The sequence below is a fragment of the Periophthalmus magnuspinnatus genome, chromosome 19 (genome assembly GCF_009829125.3).
Source record: "Periophthalmus magnuspinnatus isolate fPerMag1 chromosome 19, fPerMag1.2.pri, whole genome shotgun sequence".
Lineage (NCBI taxonomy): Eukaryota > Metazoa > Chordata > Actinopteri > Gobiiformes > Gobiidae > Periophthalmus > Periophthalmus magnuspinnatus.
Genome location: NC_047144.1, coordinates 2,081,499 through 2,106,153, shown reverse-complemented (window position 1 = coordinate 2,106,153; position 24,655 = coordinate 2,081,499). Strand labels below are relative to the sequence as shown.

The window sequence follows — 24,655 nt, the reverse complement described above, 5'->3', positions numbered from 1 at the left end:
AGTACTTGGATTAAAAGACGAAGATGCCAAAAACAAAACAAGCGCGAAGTGATCGTGAAGTAACAGACGGCAGCACGGACTACATACCAGCTAGCATGGGTCATGCTACAAACGCTGACTGTGATGCTAACGCTAGTTCCTCTGCTAAATTAAACACCGTAAATGTTTCAGCTGACACTCTGTTAAAGAGTATTTCTACGGCTGTGGCGGAGGAAGGGATGCGCATTCAAAAGGCCATGAAAGAGTCTTTTGATGAGTTTGAGTCTAAAGTGAACAATAAGCTGGATGGCCTCATAAAGCGCATTGATGAAGTTGCCGAAATAACTGAGTCACTCATGGCTCGCCAAATCGAGTCCGAGACACGTATCTCTGGGCTAGAAGATGACATCGCACCGATAAAAAAGCGAGTGGACGAACTGGAAAAAATTAACAAGGAGCTAATGGGAAAAGTACTGGACTTGGAGGGGCGATCAAGACGTGACAACATCAGACTATTAAATCTAAAAGAGGGAATAGAAGGTACGGATCCTATCATGTTTTTTGAAGGATTTATACCCAAACTGTTAAACTTACCGGTCACCTCAGTAGCAATTGACCGCGCCCACCGGGGCTTTGGGGAGCGTAGAGACGGACACCCGCGTTCTGTTATCATCAAAATCCAACGCTCCAGAGACGTCACGATGGTACTGACTGCAGCCAAACAACATAAGACTATACAATACCAGGGCTGTGACTTGAGGATCATTCCCGATATCCCACCTACTGTCCGGATGGCCAGGAGAGCGTTTAATGCCGTGTGCGCGGAGCTTATTAAAAGGAACATACGCTTCCGAATGGCCTATCCCGCAGTTCTGTCCTTCACCATTAATGACACTAAGAAGACTTTCAGAGACTCGAAAGAGGCTGAAGCGTTCCTCAGAATGACCTCCTGAACTGGTATGTGACACTCATTCTCTTATATACTAGAGATTGGACCGTGGGAAATGTTCCAGGTGCAGCATGTAAATACTGTTTACTAATGGACAAGAACTGAGGATTCGTGGGTATGGGATTCTATTCCACCAGGATTAAATGAGAGACAGTTTTCTTTTCTTTTCTTGACAAAATTCACAAAGTTAATAAGAGTTATAGTCAAATTGTTATAATTATTTTTTGTTATTTTATGTTTTTCTTTTCTTTTTTCTTTCTTTATGGGGTTCAGGGAAAGATGGTAATACTGGTAAGGGCCAACATGTATCTACCGATGACAAGAATAATGTCTGATATCAAATTAATGGTAACATATGGGTTTGATAAACATAAATTGTAGTAGAGAATATGAAACATTTGACCAGCACCATTCTGGTACTTTAGGGAACATAAACTGTGAATATTATAACGCAGAAGATTTAATAAATGTTAAGAGTGACTTTACCTTTTCATTGATGCATCTAAACATCAGAAGTATCAAAAAGCATCACGACGACCTGGTTTCACTACTTGCCACTATAGGCCATGACTTTGAGATAATAGGTTGTAGTGAAACATGGATAAATGAACTAACATATCTTGACTATTTTAATCTGGACGGATACTCACTATATCACAAAAATAGAATTGGTAAAATTGGAGGAGGAGTATGTCTATATATAAGCTCCCAATTCTCAGTAAAGGAACGAACAGATATTAAGTTAGATGATGGTTATTCTGATTCATTATTTGTAGAACTAAAAAACATAAATTCAAAAACTATTATCATAGGAGTAATTTATCGTCCACCTGATTCAGACTATGATACTTTTAGAGATCAACTTGAGAATGTTTTACTCCACATAAACCAAACTAAGACAAACTGTCTTATCATGGGAGACTTTAACATAGACATATCTAAAGAAGATAACATTGGAACAGACTTTCTCAATACTCTCTTCTCCTCATCATTTTTCCCAACTATCAATAAACATACTCGAGTTACAGAGAGAAGTAAGTCAACCTTGGACAACATAATAACTAATATAGCAGAAATTGAATGTAAATCAGGAATAGTATATTCCGATATCACAGATCATTATCCCATTATACATTATTTGAATTTGAAGAACAAAATACCCGACCTATGCGCAAAGAGAAAAATGAAGGTTCTAAACAACAAAACCCTTGCGAACCTGATTCTGCATCTTCAAACTAAAAGGTGGGACTCAGTATTCAATACCTCAGACCCCAACTGTGCATATAATTCACTAATTTCTGAAATAACAGATTCTGTTACTAAAACTATTCCGGATAAGATAATTAAACAGCATAGTACACATGCCAAACCATGGATAACAAAAGGAATTCAAAAGTCGATAAAAAAGAAAATGAAATTATATAAGCAGTATGTTAAAAATCCTAACACCCAAAACAAAATGTTATATACTAAATACAAAAATAAATTGACAAAAATAATAAGAACAAGCAAACAAATGTATTTTACTGTCAAATTCAATAATGTTCTTGGGAACCAAAAGGAATCTTGGAAGGTGTTAAATGAGATCCTCAGCCGCACACAAAAACCTTCAGTCCTTCCGGACACGGTGTTGCAAAATGAACTAAATGGAAATACCAACTTATCTAATATCTTCAATAATTACTTTGCCTCTGTTGGTAAACAACTTTCTAAAAATATATGTCAACTAGGGGGCGCCCACTATGAGCATTATCTTCAGGGCTCCTATTCTAACTCACTCTTTTTCAAACCTACCTGTAAAGTAGAAGTGATCCACATCATAAACAAGCTAAAGTCTTCTCATACTACTGGTGCTGATAACATCTGTAGCATAATCATTAAAGCCATAGTAAATGAAATTGCTGAGCCTCTTGCCTACACTATCAATCTTTCATTAGCACAAGGCATTGTGCCAAAATTAACCAAGATGGCAAAAATAATACCCATATACAAGTCTGGGGATAAAAATGACACTCAAAATTACAGACCTATATCCATCCTCCCAACTCTCTCTAAAGTATTAGAACGAGTAGTATACTCCAGACTTGTAGAATATTTGGATAAGTATAACATTTTAGTACCTTCACAATATGGCTTTAGGAAAAACAGCACCACATGTATGGCTATTTTAGATCTTGTTGAGAAAATTAACGATGCTTTTGAAAAAGGAGAGTGCGGTATTGGGGTGTTTCTAGATCTTTCGAAGGCATTTGATACTATAGATCATGAAACTCTTCTTGGTAAATTGATGCACTATGGTATCAGAGGAGTAGCACTCCAGTGGTTTAGAAGTTATATCTGTGGAAGAAAGCAATATGTGCATGTTGAGGAACAAAATTCAGACACAAAAATCATTGAGACAGGAGTCCCACAAGGATCCATTATGGGGCCACTCTTATTTATTATTTATATAAACGATTTTGTCTTTTGTTCCAACAACATTCACAAAGTACTATTTGCTGATGACACGAATCTGTTTATGTCACATAAAAACCTGGATCAGTTAGGGAAACTTCTAAATGAACATCTCGTAAAGGTAAATACTTGGTTCAAATGCAACAAACTGTCTTTAAATATTAACAAAACCTTCTTTATTGTCTTCCTGCCAAACAGACATAAATCCTGTGATGAGGACCTATGCATAAAAATAGATGGCCAAGTTATCCAACAAGTTGATTCCACTAAATTCTTAGGAGTATATATAGATAAATCTTTAAATTTCAAAAAACACATTGATGAGCTGGTTAAAAAATTATCCAAAATTGTTGGCCTACTGTTTAAAATAAGACATGTACTTCCATCAGAAGCACTGCTGACACTGTATAGATCCTTGTTTGAGACGCACCTGAATTATTGCAATGTGATATGGTGCAACACCTATCCCACTTACACTGCTAAACTCCAGATATTACAAAAAAAAGCCATAAGGGCGATCACCTGGTCCTTGTCAAACTCCCCAACAAATCCACTATTCCACAGATATGGTCTTCTAAAGCTATGTGAAAGTAACATATATCACAATGCTTGTACAATGTACAGTGTGGTTCACAAACTAAACAGTCGATTGTGTGACCTTATCCCACTACAATCATCCTCTCATCAGCACAACACAAGGGAAAAAAGTATTTTAAAAGGAAAATTTAGGAAATTAAAATGTACCAGCTTTAGTGTCTGCTATAGAGGTCCACAAATATGGAATGAATTAAGCATTGACATTAAACAGTCTCCCTCATTACATATATTTAAAAGAAATCTGAAATGCAAACTACTGGGAAGCTATAGTGCCTGACTGAGTGCGGCTCAAGTTCTGCATTGGATCTTCTCTCTGCTCATAACGGGTGTGTGTATGTAAACGTATGTGGATATGTGTGTGTGTATTATACATATATTATACATATATTTATATATGTGTGCAGCTGCATGTATATATGTATGCTATGCATGTGTCATATATAGATATTATATGTTGTATAGGTCATATATAATGTATAGGTTGTGTTGGTGTGTGCTATATGTATGTATATGTATGTGTGTATATATGTGGATAGATATGTAGATATATGGATATATTGTGTATGTATGTGTGTATGTATGTATGTATATATGTATATGTATATATATATATATATATATATATATATATATGTATATATATATTTATATTTATATATATTTATGTGTGTGTAGGGCAAAGTAAAGAAAAGGAATACTTGCCAAGCCATCATTGGGTGTTGCGCACAGGGTGATGGACCCCATTACATAAGCTTTACAGCTTCTTGGGGGTTCCATGTTTTTCACAGGGTCAATTGGGAATAGGTGAACGATAGACACTTCCATATGTAGCATATAAACGCAGAATTGTAGATAGTATGTTGCTACGTGTGTGTATGTGTGTATGTGCCTTACTAAACTTTGACCATTGTGAAAAATAAAAATTGAATTGAATTGAATTGAACTCTGCTCTGATGTTCCTCTCACAGAGCTCAGCCTGTCTGTGAGCGTGCCGCTGTGTGTCTCTGTCCTTAGACTTCAGTTTGTCAGTGAAAGAGACACACAGCTCCTTTAAGGCAAAGTTTGCAATAATACGGCCTTTAGAAGACTTCCTCCTGCAGACGGGGCAGTTCCTGGTCTGGTTCTGGTCCCAGTGTCCATGAAGACAGTCGGAGCAGAAGCTGTGGTTACAGCCCAGAGTCACCGGCTCTTTAAAGGTCTCCAGACACACAGCACAGGTCAGATAGTCCTCCACTGCTGCGAACTGCTCAGCCATCTCTGCACTGGACGTCCTCAGAGAAAACTCACAATTTCAGGGAAGAGATCTGTGTCGTTGAGGCAGATTTATCAGGTTTACTTGCACTTCCTGATTCACATGTCACATGCACAGCTGTAGAGTTTGCTCTTTAAGGGACAAAGTGCAACAACAGGATCATTACACAGTCTTGTGTAACACGTGTGTTAGCAAAAAAGGAATTTTGGGCTTAGAAGATCGGGTTCAGCTCAGTGGAAAAGGAGACAGTACTCAATGATGAGGACAACCGCAGCAGGATGTGGTGCCAGTCAATGTTTCCTCTAATTTTTCACGAGTCTGAGCAAACACACAAACTCCCAGAGCGTCACATGGACCAGTGTGAGCGACATCAGACGTGTGCACTGTGGTCGTCAGACGTGGTCACTGTGGTCTCGCTGCATCACATCCATCCAAGTTAAATGGTTTATTAAAAGAATCAAATTGCCGCATTTACATTTCTGTTATAAGACTTTTAATTAAGTGCTTTTGCCACTTATACAATGAAAATGACAAACATCTTGCTCATGACCTGTGTAGTATGTTAATGCTATTGGAAGTATAAATATTTAATTTTAACTATGGCAAAACATGAGCTTCAACCAAACCAAGACAACTGTAAACTCCAATGTTGAAAACACACTTAACATTTTTATTATAAAGCTCTGACTAGTGTTGTCCTACTGTGTCTGGGAGACAGTCCGTTAACTCTTTTTCAGTCTATGACATGATCATTTGATTTTTCCAACTCATGAACTAGTGACAGTATCAATGACCAATATCCATAAAGGAAAATTGTAAATAAATGACACTAGATGAGTGTAACCCGGGTGAAAATTGCGGATCCCCTGGTATATCAGTTCCCTCTCTCCCTCTCTCTCATTCCCCTCCGCTGCGTAAATTTCACCTGCCCGCTCACGTGACTTGTTGTGGCCAATCAGCGCTCATATTAGCCGGCGACTCCACACACCTGGCAGGTGCGAGGCGCGAGGAGCATGCGACGCCACTAGGTTTAAAGTTGCCATATACGTTCATTTTGTCATAAAAACTCTCCAACTTCGTCAAACTTACTCTTCAACCAGAGGTACCGACCATCGAGGAAATGCCACGTCAGGGATGAGATTCGATTACATAATATAAAGGGGAATCGGTGAGTCCGTTTGTTTGTTAGCGTTAGCCTAACCCGCTCCATTCAATTCTAATGAGCGGTTAGCATTGGGTTTTAACTCCTGTTACTCCAAAGGTTTTAAGCAAATATTATGAAACTTACATTAACAATTTTTGCCAGTACATTATGACATAATCACAGTTATTAATATCATGCGTTTGATTTATATAAAGTAACGCTAATTGTCTGAATACTCAAATGCGCACTTTCTATGCACATAATTAATGTTGCCTCATATTGTATATTGTATTTATTGGGATTATTGACTGATAGTTAAGTATTGTGACAGATTAAGATTTTAGCAATTGCTACTTATTTTTACTGAAATTCAGATGATTGTGTCACATTGAATTGAACTGTATTGATTGAGGCCGTGGTCTCATGTTCACACAGGCCAGGTTCTCATTCCCAGATGACGAGATACAGACTGACCCACGAACCTAGATCGGGAAACTTGTGCAACAAGTGAACTGCACCTGCTCTGGTCGGGCCGGTAGGAGGCTTATAGCCAGTCTCTTTTTGCCTCGCAACCTTACTTTACCCCAACTCTACCTCCACTCCGCCCTATTCTACCTCTCATCGTTAGGTCAAATTGACCCAGCCACAATCTACCTCCAACACTTTATAAACTGACTATTTGAACTTCTGCTGCTTGCAGTATATAGACTGAGGGGGGTTGTGGGCGTTTGAACTATCACTGGATGAACTTTATTATTGGATTTCACTGATCAATTTGATTTATTTGTGTATGGCCATTGTTTGTCTATTGTGTTACATGTTTTTAATACATGGTACCAACTGCAGCAGACTGTCTCTGTCACTCTCTCCTTGAGCCGAATCCCTGGTCTTCTGATCCTAGCCCAAGGTATTAGCACTATAACTCGGGCCTTTACCCCATATACCTGTTACATTCTAATTGAGGACTTAAATTTCACACTATTTTTTCTGTGTGTCCTTTTCATGTCTCCAATTGTTGCACAGATTGTCCCAGTTGAAAACCCCTGTCTACCTTTTAGAGATACAATTTTGTTCACATTAAAACTTTCACATTTTGTACAAAGACATGTTCCATTAACTCTAATATATAATTACTAGTGGTTGGATTGAAATGTCAGTTGGATTTCCGATTGTCGAGCTTGGTGGAAAAAAAAGTCGGAGAAAAAATGTGTGGGTGGGTAAACAATATTTTTTTATATATTTTTGGAGATTGGAGGCAAAAAAAAGTCAAATTTTGGTTACAATATCTATAGGACTACCTTATGTCCCCAAATACAATAATAAAAGTGCCATGCTTTCAAAACAAATGTTGCAGATCGTTTTATTGTCAACAGTGCATCTGACAAAGGAAGATACGATAAGTATTGTTGCTGTTCAAAAACATACCAGTAGGTGTCATTGAAAGCCTGTAGAGTGAGAGCCATGTACCTGCCCTACAAAGCCAAAGTACAGTGTCTGTAAGTAATTGAGACATTGACAAAAATTGAGATACTGCACTTTGGCTTTGTAGGGCAGTATGTATTCCTGGTCATTTACCACAGTGAAGCTCGAATATAATCAATTAATTGCTTGTGAGTTTGGACGAGCACTCGGGCTGATAATCCAAGGCGAGTTCCACAAATAATAATTACGCAGTTTTTATTAGCATATCTACTACTCATGGTAATAGCATTTAATTATTAACCATATAGTTGAAAATTTGTAACAAATGACACTAGAATAAGCTCAAAAGAACCGAGAAAAAAATTCACCTTAAGTTTCCCGTCTGTCCTTCTCACATCTCCAGTGGTTGTACACGTTGTCCAGGTTGATGGCCTCGTCTGCTTGCAGCTTTGACTTTATGTGCATCAGCTGGTCCAAATGATCCACTTCAAGATGATTTCTGGATGCTGTTTTGATCCGATTCATTAAACTAAATCCTCTTTCACAATCTGCACCGGATGCTTGAAATGTAGCAGAAATATCCACAAGCTGTGAGATGTTTTAGCTCCTCACATTTTAGTGTTGCAGCCACCAGGTCTGAAAATGTGCTGATTGACTCTTGTTTCAGTTTTTGCCTCATTATGTACTTGAATTCAGCATATGCACTGGAAATGACCTCCACAGAATGTGGCTGGTGGAGAATGTCCTCATACTTCTTTGCCAGTGTGGCAATGTCTGCTGCTCCGTACTCAAAACTGATGTCTGAGCTCAAGGCCTCAATGTCCAATGCAGACCACTCCTTTAATTCATCCTCTGGAAAATGAGCATCCAAGTGATCACAGAGCTTACGAATAAAATGAATAATCTCACCGGTATCTCTGCCATCAGCTGATGAGGCCCTCATTGCCTCTTTGACACGGTCACTCCACTTGACATCCTTTTCCTCTGTCAAGTATTGGGAACGCAGCTTCTCAATTTTTGCTCTTCCAAAGCAGTGCCCTTCCAGCACAGTCAGGTTGCGATTTTGAAAAGAAAGACATAGGTGTGCCAGCTCGCCCAAAACATCTCCCAGAGCAGTGAGAGTAAACTTGAACTTTGAATCGGTCAGCTTTTTGTACAGTAATTTGCCACAGGATCTATTCTTCCAGCACAGTGTAGTTCCTAAGAACAGCTTTCACAGCTTGGTCCCAGCCAACTTCGTTCAGAGGCCTGTGTATCCTCATCTAGAATCTTTGCTAGCTCTTCCAATTTCCCCCTCTTTACAGTGGATCTAGAGAAAGTGGTATAAACCGTTCTAAGAAAAGTTTCCACGTCACACATCAAAGGTACGTTTTTTTCACGCATCATCGATGCTCAAGTCTCTCTATGGGCGACACAGTGTTGCTCAGTTAGGTGTGGTATTTGCTGCTTTAATAACGCTGCAACTCCGATGCACTTTCCTAGCATTACTGAGGCACCATTGGAGGTCAGCATCACCATTCTCTGCATATCTATTCCATGCTTGGTGAAAAACTGATTTATTGGTTGCACAATATCCTGAGCGGTGCATGCCGTCAGCTGGATGAGGCCGGCAAACAGTTTTATGGTCGACACTGTTTTCCTCCCTGTATTTAATATACAGGACTAGCATTTTGTGCACTCTTATGTCTGTGCTCTACAATCAGGCTGTGCCAAGGTGCATTTTTAACGTTACACATCGTCTCATTCTGCACTATTTGATTGATGGAATTCAGAAACTCAAAGGCATAATTTTTTCTTCGCCAGCTTTCTGGTATAGTCACATACTTTTCTATGTGATTGTGACTTTGTTGAACCGACAGCATAGAGGCATTCATGTTGATGGTTAGCAGAATATTGTCAATGAGAATTTTAACTTGCTCGGGGTTGGATTTATTTGAGTGACAGCTCGATCCTCTGCTCTCGGTAAATAAATAATTCCAGATCTAGATGTACATCAGAATATCAATCAACTTCAACCAATTGTTAGCTAACATATAAATAAGTTGCCAGTGTCCACAGTTAAAATGGCAGTATGTGCCAAACATTAAATGTTACACCAGCGTTCACATTAGCATTAGCACCGGTTAGCATAATGATTACTCTCACTAGTTCTGTTAAGAGGCACACACGGTGTGCACAGACAATGTAGTTACAATGGAGGCATCTGCAAGTTGAGGGGCACAAACTCAGACATAAAGGCAAATAAAGCATGAACTGAAATGTTAGGGGTTATTGATCTACCTGCCGTGCTCCGCACTAGCCTTCCATCCATCTGCCCACCGCTGCATCTGCCCTGTTTATTCACTATACACAAGGTCACACTTCCACATGGGCTACCCGGAGGTATCGTGAGATTTTGGGCTGTTATAGTAACAAAGCAGTAGTAGGAGTAGGACATTATTATTGTATGGAGAGTGTTAGATGTAGGAGGGGTGGAGGGGTAGAAATCGTATCTGCAAGATACTCGACTGGTGGTTCTAGAGAGTCTTAAAGCACAGTAGGAGGGAGAGCTTTCATTTACAAAGCTCCTGTGTTATGGAATCAGCTCCTGCTCATGTTAAAGAGGCTTCACAGTCTCTACATTTAAGACCAGGCCTTAAAACGTTCCTCTTTGAATGAGCTCATGGCCAGACCAGTTAGGAGCAGAAATCAAAGTTGCAGTTTTCGTTACACTACCTGTGGGTTGGCTATGCTGGGGGAAGTATGGTAACCTGAGCATTATCCCGTTTCCTCCTGTGTCCAAACCTTTGACTGATGACTAAATATGAGCAGAACAAAAACCAAACACAAACCACGACACTTTTGTATATTTATCCCTTTATTTACTTGTTTACATCAAAAATAAACTTTCTCAAAATCATTCATTCTCACTCAGTCTTGTGCCGTCGTCCAGCCACGTCACGCTCACAACGGAATAATTTAAATTCTGTGGTTCACTGCAAAACACATCCACCTGCAGGAGTTTGAACGACTGTGAAAATACTCAACTTGATTCATTCCAATCACTTCACTCTCGTTACCTCGTGTGAACGTGGGGTGAGTGTGGGTGGTAGTCGGAGGGGCTGATGGTGCAGATTGGCAGCCTCGCTTCTGTCAAACTGTCCCAAGGCAGCTGTGGCTACAACAGTTGTGGAAGAAATACCGTAAATTTCGGACTATAAGCCGCAACTTTTTCCCCCCCACGCTTTGAACCCCACAGCCGATACAACAGAGCGGCTTATTTATGGAATTTTACTGGATAACGGCCACCGGGGGGCGCTCTCTGGCTGTAAACGCAAAAGTGAGACAGACGTGGGGAAAGATTACGCTCTGAAGAATTCACTAGTTTTGATTTTGAACGGTCATTTTCACACGAAGAAATGGATATGACGCCGTTTTTAAGATAAAGAAGGTAATAGATCCACGGCACGTGAGCTCGGCATCAATGAATCCAACTCGGTCGATGTAAAAAGACGACAAAAGGAAATAAAAACAGACGGCCCGTGTTGGTGCAGCTTTATTTTCTAAACCTGCAGGTGTGTTCATCCCGTGTTGACGTCGTGTCGGTGCCAATTTTCAGGCACAGTTTTAAAATAAGCGTGTCCGTGCACCGTCTTTCTGTGTAAATATCTCACGTTACAATATGAAAACCCGCGGCTTATATTCAGGTGCGCTCTATAGTCCCAAATTTACGGTATTCGATTTTGTCACTTCAGTAAAAGTACAGAAACCGGAGAAAAGAAATACTCAAGTAAAAGCAGCACATGGAAATCTACTTAAGTAAAAGTATTAAAGTATTAACTGTGTGTAATTCCTCAGTCGTCCACGTCCAGATCCAAAGTAAAAGAAAAATTCAAATCTGTAACTGGACAAAAGTTTTACTCTTACGGTACATTTTTAAACAGGTATTTTACTCTTCGGATATATATATATAAGTATTTTGCACATATTTTCAAAAGAAATAAAGCTTCAAATGTGGTGATTTTGGAAGATTTGTGTTGGATTTTGTTCAAAAGAAACAAACAACATCCTCCTGGGACCTGGTTTTGGGTCGTCCAGGCCACAATTCAATTTTCTAGGAGAAGAAGATAGAGTAAAAATGCTAACATGTTCGATTTAGAATACTTTTAAGAGTTAAGAATGTTCAGAATATTTAAATTTGTCTCCTGCTCCTGTCAGCAGCTCTTCACACGTTTCAAACTTCACCACATTCTTCCAGGAGGCGCAATTTTTGTTTCTCGTTTTGTTTTTACTCAGGACAAATGTTGCTTCTTCAGACACTTAATAAACAGTTTTTGCAAATGATTATCCAAACGTAGAGCGAATGTCCTCGTATGTGACATCATTTTACTCAGAAACTACATAATGTAAAAAAGATCATAAATATTTTTTACTCTCATCAGGTCCAATCAACCAAATAACAAACAAATAAAAAAAAATAAAAAAATATGAACGTGTTAAAATAAACCCTCAGACTTTTCAGTAGGTCTCAGAGTTTAATAAAAAATACTTTTATTTTTCAGTGCTGTTCAAAAATGCGCTCAAATGTACTGAAGTAAAAGTAAAAAATATACACTAAGTCTGGAGTGAATCAATTACTGCATGAAATTATAAAAAAATTAAAAAATAAATAAAAAACAACTTTGAACATCTGGAAAAGTACTTAAAAAAACTATAAAACTAATGCATTATTATGAATTATTACTAAAGGTACAGTGTGTAACTTTCTGGAGCGTCACCTACATGATTCCACGGAAACAGAAAGTTAAAACCATACTTTGGAACATTCTCCAAGGAGACGGATCAGATTTAGGCCATACTGTGAAATATTATAGCCAAGGAAGAACATTTCCATGGAAACAAGCAGGAGAATCAGGTTTGTGGAGGTGCGAGCCCACTCACTGTAAGGACGCATGTTTTTCAGTGCAATAAACACACAAAAAAACACTTAATTTAATCTATTATTTGGCTAAAAAAGTTGCATACTGTGGCTTTGATATTTTTTATGACTATTATTATTATTTATTTTATTATTTTTTATTTTATTTTAGGCGTCGTGTAAACTCCTGCAGGTGTTTGTTTGCACTGAGGGTCTGGGCACTTCCTGGAGCAGAGCTGAGTGGCTGTAAAGTTCATGAGGAGGAGGAGAAGTCCCAGAGAAACGAGTCGTTGTGTAAAACTTTGGCCAGTTTTTGGTTGAACGGTCTGTAGAAATGTCCCAGAAGGTCTTTAGTCGCGGGCAGCATCGGGCCCAGGCTCTTGTCGGCCGGGCGACGGGTGTTAGAGGCCGGGTTCCTCGTGATGTCAGACTCCAGCTCCTTCGAAAGAGGACCTGGAAAAATACACAAATACATCCGTCAACTGGGAGAAGGAAACGTTTTGTGTGTTTGAATCTGTCCCTTTCCCTGCGTAATCCTGGATGTGTGAATCCTCGCTGTTGATTGGACGACTGTTTTCCTACCTGGCCAATCCTGTGTCTCACCTGCGGCCGCCTCCCTCCCTCCATCTCACCTGCGGATGCCTCCCTCCTTCCGTCTCACCTGCGGACGCCTCCCTCCTTCCGTCTCACCTGCGGACTCCTCCCTCCGTCTCACCTGCGGACGCCTCCCTCCCTCTGTCTCACCTGCGGACGCCTCCCTCCCTCTGTCTCACCTGCGGACGCCTCCCTCCCTCTGTCTCACCTGCGGACGCCTCCCTCCCTCCGTCTCACCTGCGGACGCCTCCCTCCCTCCGTCTCACCTGCGGACGCCTCCCTCCCTCCGTCTCACCTGCGGACGCCTCCCTCCCTCCGTCTCACCTGCGGACGCCTCCCTCCCTCCGTCTCACCTGCGGACGCCTCCCTCCCTCCGTCTCACCTGCGGACGCCTCCCTCCCTCCGTCTCACCTGCGGACGCCTCCCTCCCTCCGTCTCACCTGCGGACGCCTCCCTCCCTCCGTCTCACCTGCGGACGCCTCCCTCCCTCCGTCTCACCTGCGGACGCCTCCCTCCCTCCGTCTCACCTGCGGACGCCTCCCTCCCTCCGTCTCACCTGCGGACGCCTCCCTCCCTCCGTCTCACCTGCGGACGCCTCCCTCCCTCCGTCTCACCTGCGGACGCCTCCCTCCCTCCGTCTCACCTGCGGACGCCTCCCTCCCTCCGTCTCACCTGCGGACGCCTCCCTCCCTCCGTCTCACCTGCGGACGCCTCCCTCCCTCCGTCTCACCTGCGGACGCCTCCCTCCCTCCGTCTCACCTGCGGACGCCTCCCCTATTTTCTTTTACTGTTTAAAAACGTACTTAAAGAGGAAAAAGTAAAAGTATTTTGCGCAGATTTTGAAATGAAATACGGCTTCAAATGTGGTGATTTTAATAAAGTTGTGTGCCGCAGTTTGAACAGAAACAACACACCTGCTCTTTGTGTCGGCCATTTTGTCTGCGTCTCATTTAGTTGTCACTCGTCACTCGTTTGTTTCTGTGTGTGAGACTCTTGTTTAGTTCTGTTTTTGTGTCTCTTGTTTTGTCACTCGATTCTGTTTGTAGGTTTGTGTGACTTGGGTTTGATTTGACACTTGTGGTTTGTTATTGTGTTGTGTCTCTCTTATGTTTGTCACTCGTTTTTAGCAACACGAAACTTGTTATTTTTGGTGTTTTTACTTTAGTTTTTTTATTTGTTTACATAATTATTTTAGACTTTTTTGTTACTTTTCCTTTTACAATCCTGTTCACCAAATTACTTCTTTATTTTACCATTTTTCAATCTGTTTTTTTGTTATCTTCCTGACTCTAGACAAGGTCGGTCTTTACAAAACGGAGGCTCTTTTCAGGGAGGTATCAAAAAACAAAAACAAAAAAAACAGATATAAAGTGGTATAAATAAATAAGTTAATTAACAGGATTGTAAAAGACAAAATAACAAAAAAAATCTAGTCTAAAATATTTGCGTAAATGTATTAAAAAAAAAAAAAAAAAAAAAAAAACTAAACTAAGAAACCAAAAACAAAAAGTTTTGTGTCTCTAAAAACTGGTCACGTGACAAAATAAGGGACATAACACAAAAACTAACCAGAGTTTCTCAAAACAAACCCAAGTCACACAAACCTACAAAGAGAACCGAGTGACAAAAACAACAAGAGACACAAAAACAGAACTAAACAAGAGTCACACAGACAAACGAGCGACGAACAACTAAATGAGACACAGACAAAATGGCCGACCACAAACACCAGCAGCTCTGAGCAGGTGTGAAGAGTCGCCTTAAAGGGGCGGCGGCTGCAGGTAAGACACGGGATTGGCCGGGCGGGAAAACAGTCGTCCAATCACCAGCGAGGGCTCGTACAGTCAGAATTGCGGATCCTGGGGAACGTTTTGCGTAATGGACCCGTTTAAATCCACGTGTTTGGAGACTGACCGAGGCTGAGGAAGGAGAACACCTGGCCCATGGTGAACTTGGTGTTGGAGGCGTGGTCTTCCAGCCTCAGGACCAGGATCTGCTCCGGACTGAACACGGAGAGCCAGTCCATCAGGAACACGATGTACAGGCCGATGTGAAGGCGAACCTGCAGGGGGCGACAGAGAGCGTGAGGCGAAAAACACTCACAGAGGAGGTGTTTACTGCTCTGGGGTGTTAAAGAGGAGAGGACAGATCACTAGATGACTCAAACATGCGTCATCTCAAACCTTTGAGATGATTTTGATGAGGGAACAGCGTTTGGACATGGGAGAAACCTCTAAAAACTCGATTTAGCAGAACAGCTCCTCTTTAAAGTTCATGTGACGGGTTTTCATGTTTTTGTTTGTCATTTATTTTTATTCGTCTCATCAAAACTATTGGGTAATTTCTAAGTTTTAGTCCTAAAGATTATGGTTGCTAGGTAACAGTCCAATATAGTAGTAGTAGTAGTAGTAGTAGTACTCACAGGCATAGCTTGGTTGACTGTAGTATTGTAGACACACGAGTGCAGACTGGACTCGGAGAGGCAGCTCTGGAAAAGCAGCAGAGACTCGGACACTTTGTCGTGGAAATCTTCGGCCGATTTGTTGGAGATTCCGAAGTACAGATAATCCGAGTAGAGTCTGAAGACACGCGAAGGTTTGATTAAGAGTACGACATTTAACAACGAAGGATTTATACACGATAATCCTGCACATCACGTCTGCTGATGTGTAAATGAAAAATACACTTTACACACTCGGTCTAAAGCTCAGGGTGACCTCAGTGAACTCCTTTTACATAAAATATCACAGCTGCAAACATAAAAGTCATTAAAATCTATAATGAGTCATGGAAAATCTACAGTACAGTTTTCATACATTAAATAAGTCAATATAAAGTCATTGATGACAGGCCTAAACACAACTGCACTGCCCCCCTCTGGCCACAGACGCACACTGCAGGCTCTGTTAAACTCTTCACTTCTACAATGTATTATGTCATTTTTATAAGACGACCCCAGGAAAACGAATGGAGGCCAATGTGGATCCTGATAAAACTGTAAATGTGTGTGTGTGTGTGTGTGTGGGGTGGGTGTGTAGGTGTGTGTATGTGTATGTATATTTATGTGTATGTATGTACTTTTCTAAGTGTTTCCTTTACCTCTCCACGGGGTCTCGGAGCATGACGATGGCCCGGGCCTGAGGCTGCAGCGCGTGGACAAAGTCCTGCACCAGAAACGGAGGCTCTCCCTGTGTGGAGTTCTCATAGACGTAGAGCCAGGCGTTATTGTCCCACATGGTGGACGCGCTCGCCTCCCCTGAAACAGAGACACGAGTAAAACAACAGCGCCACCTGGTGGACACTCAACTCCCCTGAAACAGAGACACGAGTAAAACAACAGCGCCACCTGGTGGACACTCGCCTCCCCTGAAACAGAGACATGAGTAAAACAACAGCTCCACCTGGTGGACGTTCTCCTCTTCTACCACAGAGACGTGACTGTAGAAACAGCAGTGGTTTACACAGGGTTCATGTTCTGAACAGGAAGCATTTTGTGACCTGAGTCGCTCCACATCCATCCATCCATCCATTTTCTTCCGCTTATCCGGGGCCGGGTCGCGGGGGCAGCAGTCTAAGCAGGGACTCCCAGACTTCCCTCACCCCGGACACGTCCTCCAGCTCCTCCGGTGGGACCCCAAGGCGTTCCCAGGCCAGCCGAGAGACATAGTCCCTCCAGCGTGTCCTGGGTCTTCCCCGGGGCCTCCTCCCGGTGGGACATGCCCAGAACACCTCCCTAGGGAGGCGTCCAGGAGGCATCCTGAGCAGATGCCCGAGCCACCTCAGCTGGTTCCTCTCAACGTGTAGGAGCAGCGGCTCTACTCCGAGCTCCTCCCGTGTGACCGAGCTCCTCACCCTATCCCTAAGGGTGCGCCCGGCCACTCTGCGGAGGAAGCCCATTTCAGCCGCTTGTATCCGCGATCTTGTCCTTTCGGTCATTACCCAAAGCTCATGACCATAGGTGAGGGTAGAACGTAGATTGACCGGTAAATCGAGAGCTTCGCCTTCCGGCTCAGCTCCTTCTTTACCACAACGGACCGATACAGCGACCGCATCACTGCAGACGCTGCACCGATCCGCCTGTCAATCTCACGCTCCATCCTTCCCTCACTCGTGAACAAGACCCCGAGATACTTGAACTCCTCCACTTGGGGCAGAGACTCACCACCCACCCGGAGAGAGCAAACCACCTTTTTCCGGTCGAGAACCATGGCCTCGGATTTGGAGGAGCTGATTCTCATCCCAGCCGCTTCACACTCGGCTGCAAACCGCCCCAGTGCCTGCTGCAGGTCCTGGCCTGAAGAAGCCATCAGGACAACATCATCTGCAAACAGCAGAGATGAAATCCTGTGGTTCCCAAACCAGGCCCCCTCCGGCCCCTGGCTGCGCCTAGAAATTCTGTCCATAAATATAATGAACAGAACCGGTGACAAAGGGCAGCCCTGGCGGAGTCCAACATGCACTGGGAACAGGTCTGACTTACTGCCGGCAATGCGAACACAGCTCCTGCTCCGGTCATACAGGGACCGGACAGCCCTTAGCAAAGAGCCCCGGACCCCATACTCCCAGAGCACCCCCCAAAGGACACCACGAGGGACACGGTCGAATGCCTTCTCCAGATCCACAAAACACATGTGGACTGGTTGGGCATACTCCCATGAGCCCTCGAGGACCCGATGGAGAGTATAGAGCTGGTCCAGTGTTCCACGACCAGGACGAAAACCACACTGCTCCTCCTGAATCCGAGGTTCGACTATCGGTCGGATTCTCCTCTCCAGTACCCTGGAATAGACCTTACCGGGAAGGCTGAGGAGTGTGATTCCCCTGTGATTGGAACACACCCTCCGGTCCCCCTTCTTATACAGAGGGACCACCACCCCGGTCTGCCATTCCACAGGTACTGTCCCCGACCGCCACGCGATGCTGCAGGAGTCTTGGCTGACACGAGTCGCTCCACATGTCAGAATAAAAGTGTCTGAAGTGAGTTCACATTATCTGTGACGGCTCTCGGTGAAGGACATCGGGAAAACACGGAACGTCATGAGGAATATTTGAAGCTGTTTCTGAACTCACAAGTACAATACATGAAAGAATTCATCTCACAACACGAATCTGATATTTAAGAGTCACAAGAAATGTAAGAGTATTATGGAAAAGTCCTGGTTCAGTCCCGGTTCAGTCCTGGTCCAGTCCCGGTCCAGTCTCACCTATAATGAGGTGTGGTTTGCTCCCTGCTGTGCTGGGGTCTCCGGTTCTATTCCCTTGTATCTGATGAGCCGCCTGGTCGAACAGGTCCAGATAATCCTCCACAGGAAAACGATCGTGACGCACACTGAGCCGGATCAGACCTGACACAGATCAGACATAGTGTTATGAAAATGCTCTCTGTGCTAAGGCCCTGCCCCTTCAGAGCACTATCAGTACAGACATCTGTAAAATAAGTCCAAATAAATGCACTTTGTTCTGTCTGGATCTAATTATGAAGCACTTTTATCACACGGAGCACAGGAAGTAACAAGTGTGCGCTGTTAGCGCTGTTAGCATGCTAGTCATTGTTAGCATTCTTCTTCCCACTCCTTTTGCAGCTTATATAATGAACAGATTTGTGAAATGTGCACCTGATACATGTGCTTGAGAAAAAAATAAAACAAATAATAATAAATAAAATAATAATAAATAAAAAAATAGAACTAAATAAAATATAAACAAAAATAAATACAAAATAAATAAATACATTAATAAATAAATTAATTTATTAATTAATAAAAAATAAAGTAAGTAAACAAAAATAAATACAAAATAAATAAATAAATACATTAATAAATAAATTAATTTATTAATTAATAAAAAATAAAATAAAAATAAATAAAATATAAACAAAAATAAATACAAAATAAATAAATACATTAATAAATAAATTAATGTATTAATTAATAAATAAATAAAAAGTAAACAAAAATAAATACAAAATAAATAAAAATTAAATAAATAAATAAATAACAATAAAAATATATAAATGAGCATTATCGTGATGACACAAAACTCCGCTCTGGTGTCTGAAAGTTGTGAAAAGTGCTTATAAACTCATTGTGGGGAGTAATTAGGATGTTCTGATGCATAAGTTAAGAGCAGATTTGGAATGTAATGAAGTAAAAGTAGTAAAGTACTGTACTTAAGTAGAATTTTGAGGTATCTGTACTTTACTTAAATACATTTTAGAGCGTATACTTTTTACTTTTACTTCACTTCATTTGAAGGCAATATCTGTACATTTTTTAACAGGACTGAAAAGTAAAAAGTACTTTTCATATGATCTGAGGGGTTATTTTTACCACGTTTGACTAAAGTTTTCGAGTTCAAGCTTCGGCTTTTAAACAAACAAAAAGAAAAACACAAAATTCATGCGAAAAAATTAAAAAAATGAATTCATATTTCTACTGTCGACCAAAATATGTCTCATTTTTAATCAAATATCACCACATTTAAAACTTTAACAAAAGAACAAAAGAAAGACTTTTACTTTTCCTCTTTTATTTTTACTTTTTCCTCTTTTACATTTTTAAACAGGTACTTATATACTTGTACTTTTTACAGCTGTATCTGTACTTTTACTTTAGTAGCAAACCTGAGTTATTCATCACATATAACTCTGGTCTTCTTCTTCTTCTTCACCTTCTTCTTTTTCTTCCTCTTCTTCTTTTTCTTCCTCTTCTTCTTTTTCTTCCTCTTCTTCTTTTTCTTCCTCTTCTTCTTTTTCTTCCTCTTCTTTTTCTTCTTCTTCACCTTCTTTTTCTTCCTCTTCCTCTTCTTCTTTTTCTTCCTCTTCTTCTTTTTCTTTTTCTTCCTCTTCTTCTTTTTCTTCTTCTTTTTCTTCTTCTTTTTCTTCCTCTTCTTCTTTTTCTTCCTCTTCTTCTTTTTCTTCCTCCTTCTTTTTCTTCCTCTTCTTCTTCTTTTTCTTCTTCTTCTTTTTCTTCTTCTTTTTCTTCCTCTTCTTCTTCTTCACATTTTTAAGACAAAATCAGACCCAGCGCCTTTAACATTTCTATTTTATTTTATTACAATTTTCCTTTTGGGGGAATCTTGAAAAAATAAATATCTGTGCTAATATTTAAATTTTATATTTAATTTTGGAGCGATGGTTTTCGCTCTCGGCTCTGTGACGATTTCATTAAGATTAGAACATTTAAATATCTCATTAGAGCCGTCGCTACGAGCTCTAATTAACGAGTAAATCCAAGATAAAACACAAAACGAAAAAGAACGACACAGTTTACACAGACGATCATCAGATAACAGTTTAAAACAAAACATTTTAACTTCTAAATGGGGAAAAAGTCCTCAAAATGGCGCCGGTATAATCAGAGGTGCCAAAAATGTACTTTAGTAAGAGGAACATTACTTCAGAATGATATTACACGAGTAGAAGCGCAAAGTAGTGGTTCAAGAAATGACTCAAGTGGAAGTAAAAAAGTATTTGGGAAAAGTACTACTCAAAAAAAGAGTAACTGTCAGGGCGGGGCATCTGATTTATAATGTAAAGTGAATGTGAATAAAAGAATAAAACATGAAATGAAGCAGCTCACGTCACTTTAGACTCACAGAGAGAAGAGGAACTGCAACTTGTACTCGAGTAAGAGTACTGTTACTTCAATATAAATTTGACTGAAGTAGGAGTAGAAGTACACAGCTGGAAAAGTACTCGGAAAAGTACAGTTTGTTTAAAAAGTTACTTGAGTAAAAGTAGCTGAGTACTTCCTTTTAATTCAAGAAAAGATTCATTTATATTTAAAGAATTATCACTGTTGTATCTGTGTGACAGACAGACTCGATACTCGATACTTGATACTGATTCCGATACCACAGTGATAATAAAAACACTCCTTCTTTAGAAAATATACTGTGATGTTCCAGTTTAAATGTTGTACTTTGTGTTCTGTGCTGACTGGGGTGAGATGACAACGTTCACCACAAGGAGGAGCTAGAGTCTTTAAAATGTGAGGAGAGCAGCGCCAGAGACAAACTGCAGATTTAGACAGAAAACACTCTGTTCCACCTTGTGATGTCATCATGTGGTGATACAGGAAGTGCTCCACTGTGTTTTTAAACTCCACCTTCACTAGAATCATCTGGACCTGGATTTTCTCTTTCTGTCCTCCCCCTCTTTTTCTCCTCTCTTTTATAGCTACTTTCTTCCTTCTCTTTCTTTATTACCACCCTTTCTCTTCCTCTATGTCTCTCTCTCTCCCTTTCTCTCATTATCCCTCCGTTCCGCTTCCATCCTTCCATCCTCTTTCTCCCGCTTTTCCTCCCATTCTCTCTCTTATTCTCTCTCCTTCTTTCTTTTTCTCTCTCTTCCTCTCTCTCATCACTCTTTATTTCCTCTCTCTTTCTCTCTCTCCCTTTTGCTCTCTTACTTTCTGTCTCATCACTCTTTCTTTCTCTCTGTGTCTCTACTTCTCTCTCTTTCTCCCCCTCTCCATTTCTGTCATCACTCTTTCTTTTCTCTTTATCTTTCTCTCATCACTCTTTTCTCTCTCCCTCTCTTTCTCCCCCTCTCTCCATCTCTCCCCCTCTCTTTATCTCTCTCACCCCCCTCCCTCTCTCATCACTCTTTCTTCTCTCTTTCTCTCATCACTCTTTCCTCTCTCTCCCTATCTTTTTCTCCTCCTCTCTCCGTCTCTCTCTCTTTATCTCTCTCTCTTTCTGCCCCCCCTCTCCCTCTCTTTCTTTCCTCTCTCTCTCTCTTCTCTCTCTTCATTTGTATCATTTCATCTCTGTCTCTTGTCGTTCTTCTGCTGAACTAAAGGTAAAAGTCTCTGTTCACTTGATGACATCACGAGGTGGAACAGAGCGTTTGTGTTTTTGTGGAAACATAATAAACTCGTCCATCTAAAATCACAACATCATATTCCAAACGTGTCCGCGGCGTCTTTCTTTTCGCTCGTTAGCTCGTTAGCTCGTTAGCGTCTCCTCGTACGTCCCAGACCTGTGTTTCCCTCATTATCTCCGCTCACGTTGACTCTGCGTGGAGCTCGCCTCTGCGTTTTTTAAATGAGCCGGCTGGGCTTTGAAGTGCGGCCGTAAACGCGCGTGTCGCTCGGGTTATTTAGTGAAACTCGCCTCGTTAGAAGTGACTCCGACGTGACGCTGATCCTGTGCCGTCGGCTCCTCGGGGCTTTGATATGAACGAGGCGCCGGGCGAATTCCTCCAGGCGAGAGCAAGGGATTCTGGGAAAACGATATCGACACTCGTCACGATATGAAGATTTCAAACTCACTTTCGATACCACGGAAAAGAATTGATGCTCGATACGGAATCTGAAACCACGATGTAGGAATAAAACCCCACAGAGGTAAAATACCTCCTCTTTAATACCCCACAGAAGTAAATACCTCCTCTTTAATACCCCACAGAGGTAAATACCTCCTCTTTAATACCCCACAGAAGTAAATACCTCCTCTTTAATACCCCACAGAAGTAAATACCTCCTCTTTAATACCCCACAGAGGTAAATACCTCCTCTTTAATACCCCACAGAAGTAAATACCTCCTCTTTAATACCCCACAGAAGTAAATACCTCCTCTTTAATACCCCACAGAGGTAAATACCTCCTCTTTAATACCCCACAGAGGTAAATACCTCCTCTTTAATACCCCACAGAAGTAAATACCTCCTCTTTAATACCCCACAGAGGTAAATACCTCCTCTTTAATACCCCACAGAGGTAAATACCTCCTCTTTAATACCCCACAGAGGTAAATACCTCCTCTTTAATACCCCACAGAGGTAAATACCTCCTCTTTAATACCCCACAGAGGTAAATACCTCCTCTTTAATACCCCACAGAAGTAAATACCTCCTCTTTAATACCCCACAGAGGTAAATACCTCCTCTTTAATACCCCACAGAGGTAAATACCTCCTCTTTAATACCCCACAGAGGTAAATACCTCCTCTTTAATACCCCACAGAGGTAAATACCTCCTCTTTAATACCCCACAGAGGTAAATACCTCCTCTTTAATACCCCACAGAGGTAAATACCTCCTCTTTAATACCCCACAGAGGTAAATACCTCCTCTTTAATACCCCACAGAAGTAAATACCTCCTCTTTAATACCCCACAGAGGTAAATACCTCCTCTTTAATACCCCACAGAAGTAAATACCTCCTCTTTAATACCCCACAGAAGTAAATACCTCCTCTTTAATACCCCACAGAAGTAAATACCTCCTCTTTAATACCCTACAGAGGTAAATACCTCCTCTTTAATACCCCACAGAGGTAAATACCTCCTCTTTAATACCCCACAGAGGTAAATACCTCCTCTTTAATACCCCACAGAGGTAAATACCTCCTCTTTAATACCCCACAGAGGTAAATACCTCCTCTTTAATACCCCACAGAAGTAAATACCTCCTCTTTAATACCCCACAGAGGTAAATACCTCCTCTTTAATACCCCACAGAAGTAAATACCTCCTCTTTAATACCCCACAGAAGTAAATACCTCCTCTTTAATACCCCACAGAAGTAAAATACCTCCTCTTTAATACCCCATAGAAGTAAATACCTCCTCTTTAATACCCCACAGAAGTAAATACCTCCTCTTTAATACCCCACAGAAGTAAAATACCTCCTCTTTAATACCCCACAGAAGTAAATACCTCCTCTTTAATACCCCACAGAAGTAAATACCTCCTCTTTAATACCCCACAGAAGTAAATACCTCCTCTTTAATACCCCACAGAAGTAAAATACCTCCTCTTTAATACCCCACAGAAGTAAAATACCTCCTCTTTAATACCCCACAGAAGTAAATACCCCCTCTTTAATACCCCACAGAAGTAAATACCCCCTCTTTAATACCCCACAGAAGTAAATACCCCCTCTTTAATACCCCACAGAAGTAAATACCCCCTCTTTAATACCCCACAGAAGTAAATACCCCCTCTTTAATACCCCACAGAAGTAAATACCCCCTCTTTAATACCCCACAGAAGTAAATACCCCCTCTTTAATACCCCACAGAAGTAAATACCTCCGCTTTAATACCCCACAGAGGTAAATACCTCCTCTTTAATACCCCACAGAGGTAAATACCTCCTCTTTAATACCCCACAGAGGTAAATACCTCCTCTTTAATACCCCACAGAGGTAAATACCCCGTGTTTAATCTTTCACATCCTGACTGCAGCAGTTGATGTTTCATTTGATGTTTCAGAGGAAACCAGACTCTTGTACAGATACAGAGTTTGTGGCGACAGTTTCAAACATCGTGAACTAAAAACAGGAAGTGGTTTGAGCTTCAGAGCAGAATGTCGAGCTAATCTGCGGCATGTGCGACCGTCTCCATGGCAACTGCACCAGC

The 24,655-nt window shown here is 41.3% G+C and overlaps 2 protein-coding genes across 3 annotated transcripts in view; both read right to left on the bottom strand.

The window, feature by feature from the left end:
• Nucleotides 1–24,655, bottom strand: part of LOC117387594 (NACHT, LRR and PYD domains-containing protein 1a allele 5-like) — a 769,741-nt gene that overhangs the window by 178,416 nt on the left and 566,670 nt on the right. The gene's annotated exons all lie outside the window — the stretch shown is intronic.
• The window catches only part of chst15 (carbohydrate (N-acetylgalactosamine 4-sulfate 6-O) sulfotransferase 15), a 62,948-nt gene continuing 48,933 nt past the window's right edge, over nt 10,641–24,655 (bottom strand). For both annotated transcript variants that reach the window (XM_033984354.2, XM_055229737.1), the window contains exons 4-8: nt 18,493–18,633; nt 16,388–16,544; nt 15,711–15,867; nt 15,203–15,350; nt 10,641–13,147 (exon numbers count right to left, since the gene is read on the bottom strand). In XM_033984354.2, the coding sequence (XP_033840245.1) occupies nt 12,948–13,147; nt 15,203–15,350; nt 15,711–15,867; nt 16,388–16,544; nt 18,493–18,633 (803 nt within the window). In that variant the 3' untranslated portion in view covers nt 10,641–12,947. The remainder of the gene's footprint in view (nt 13,148–15,202; nt 15,351–15,710; nt 15,868–16,387; nt 16,545–18,492; nt 18,634–24,655) is intronic.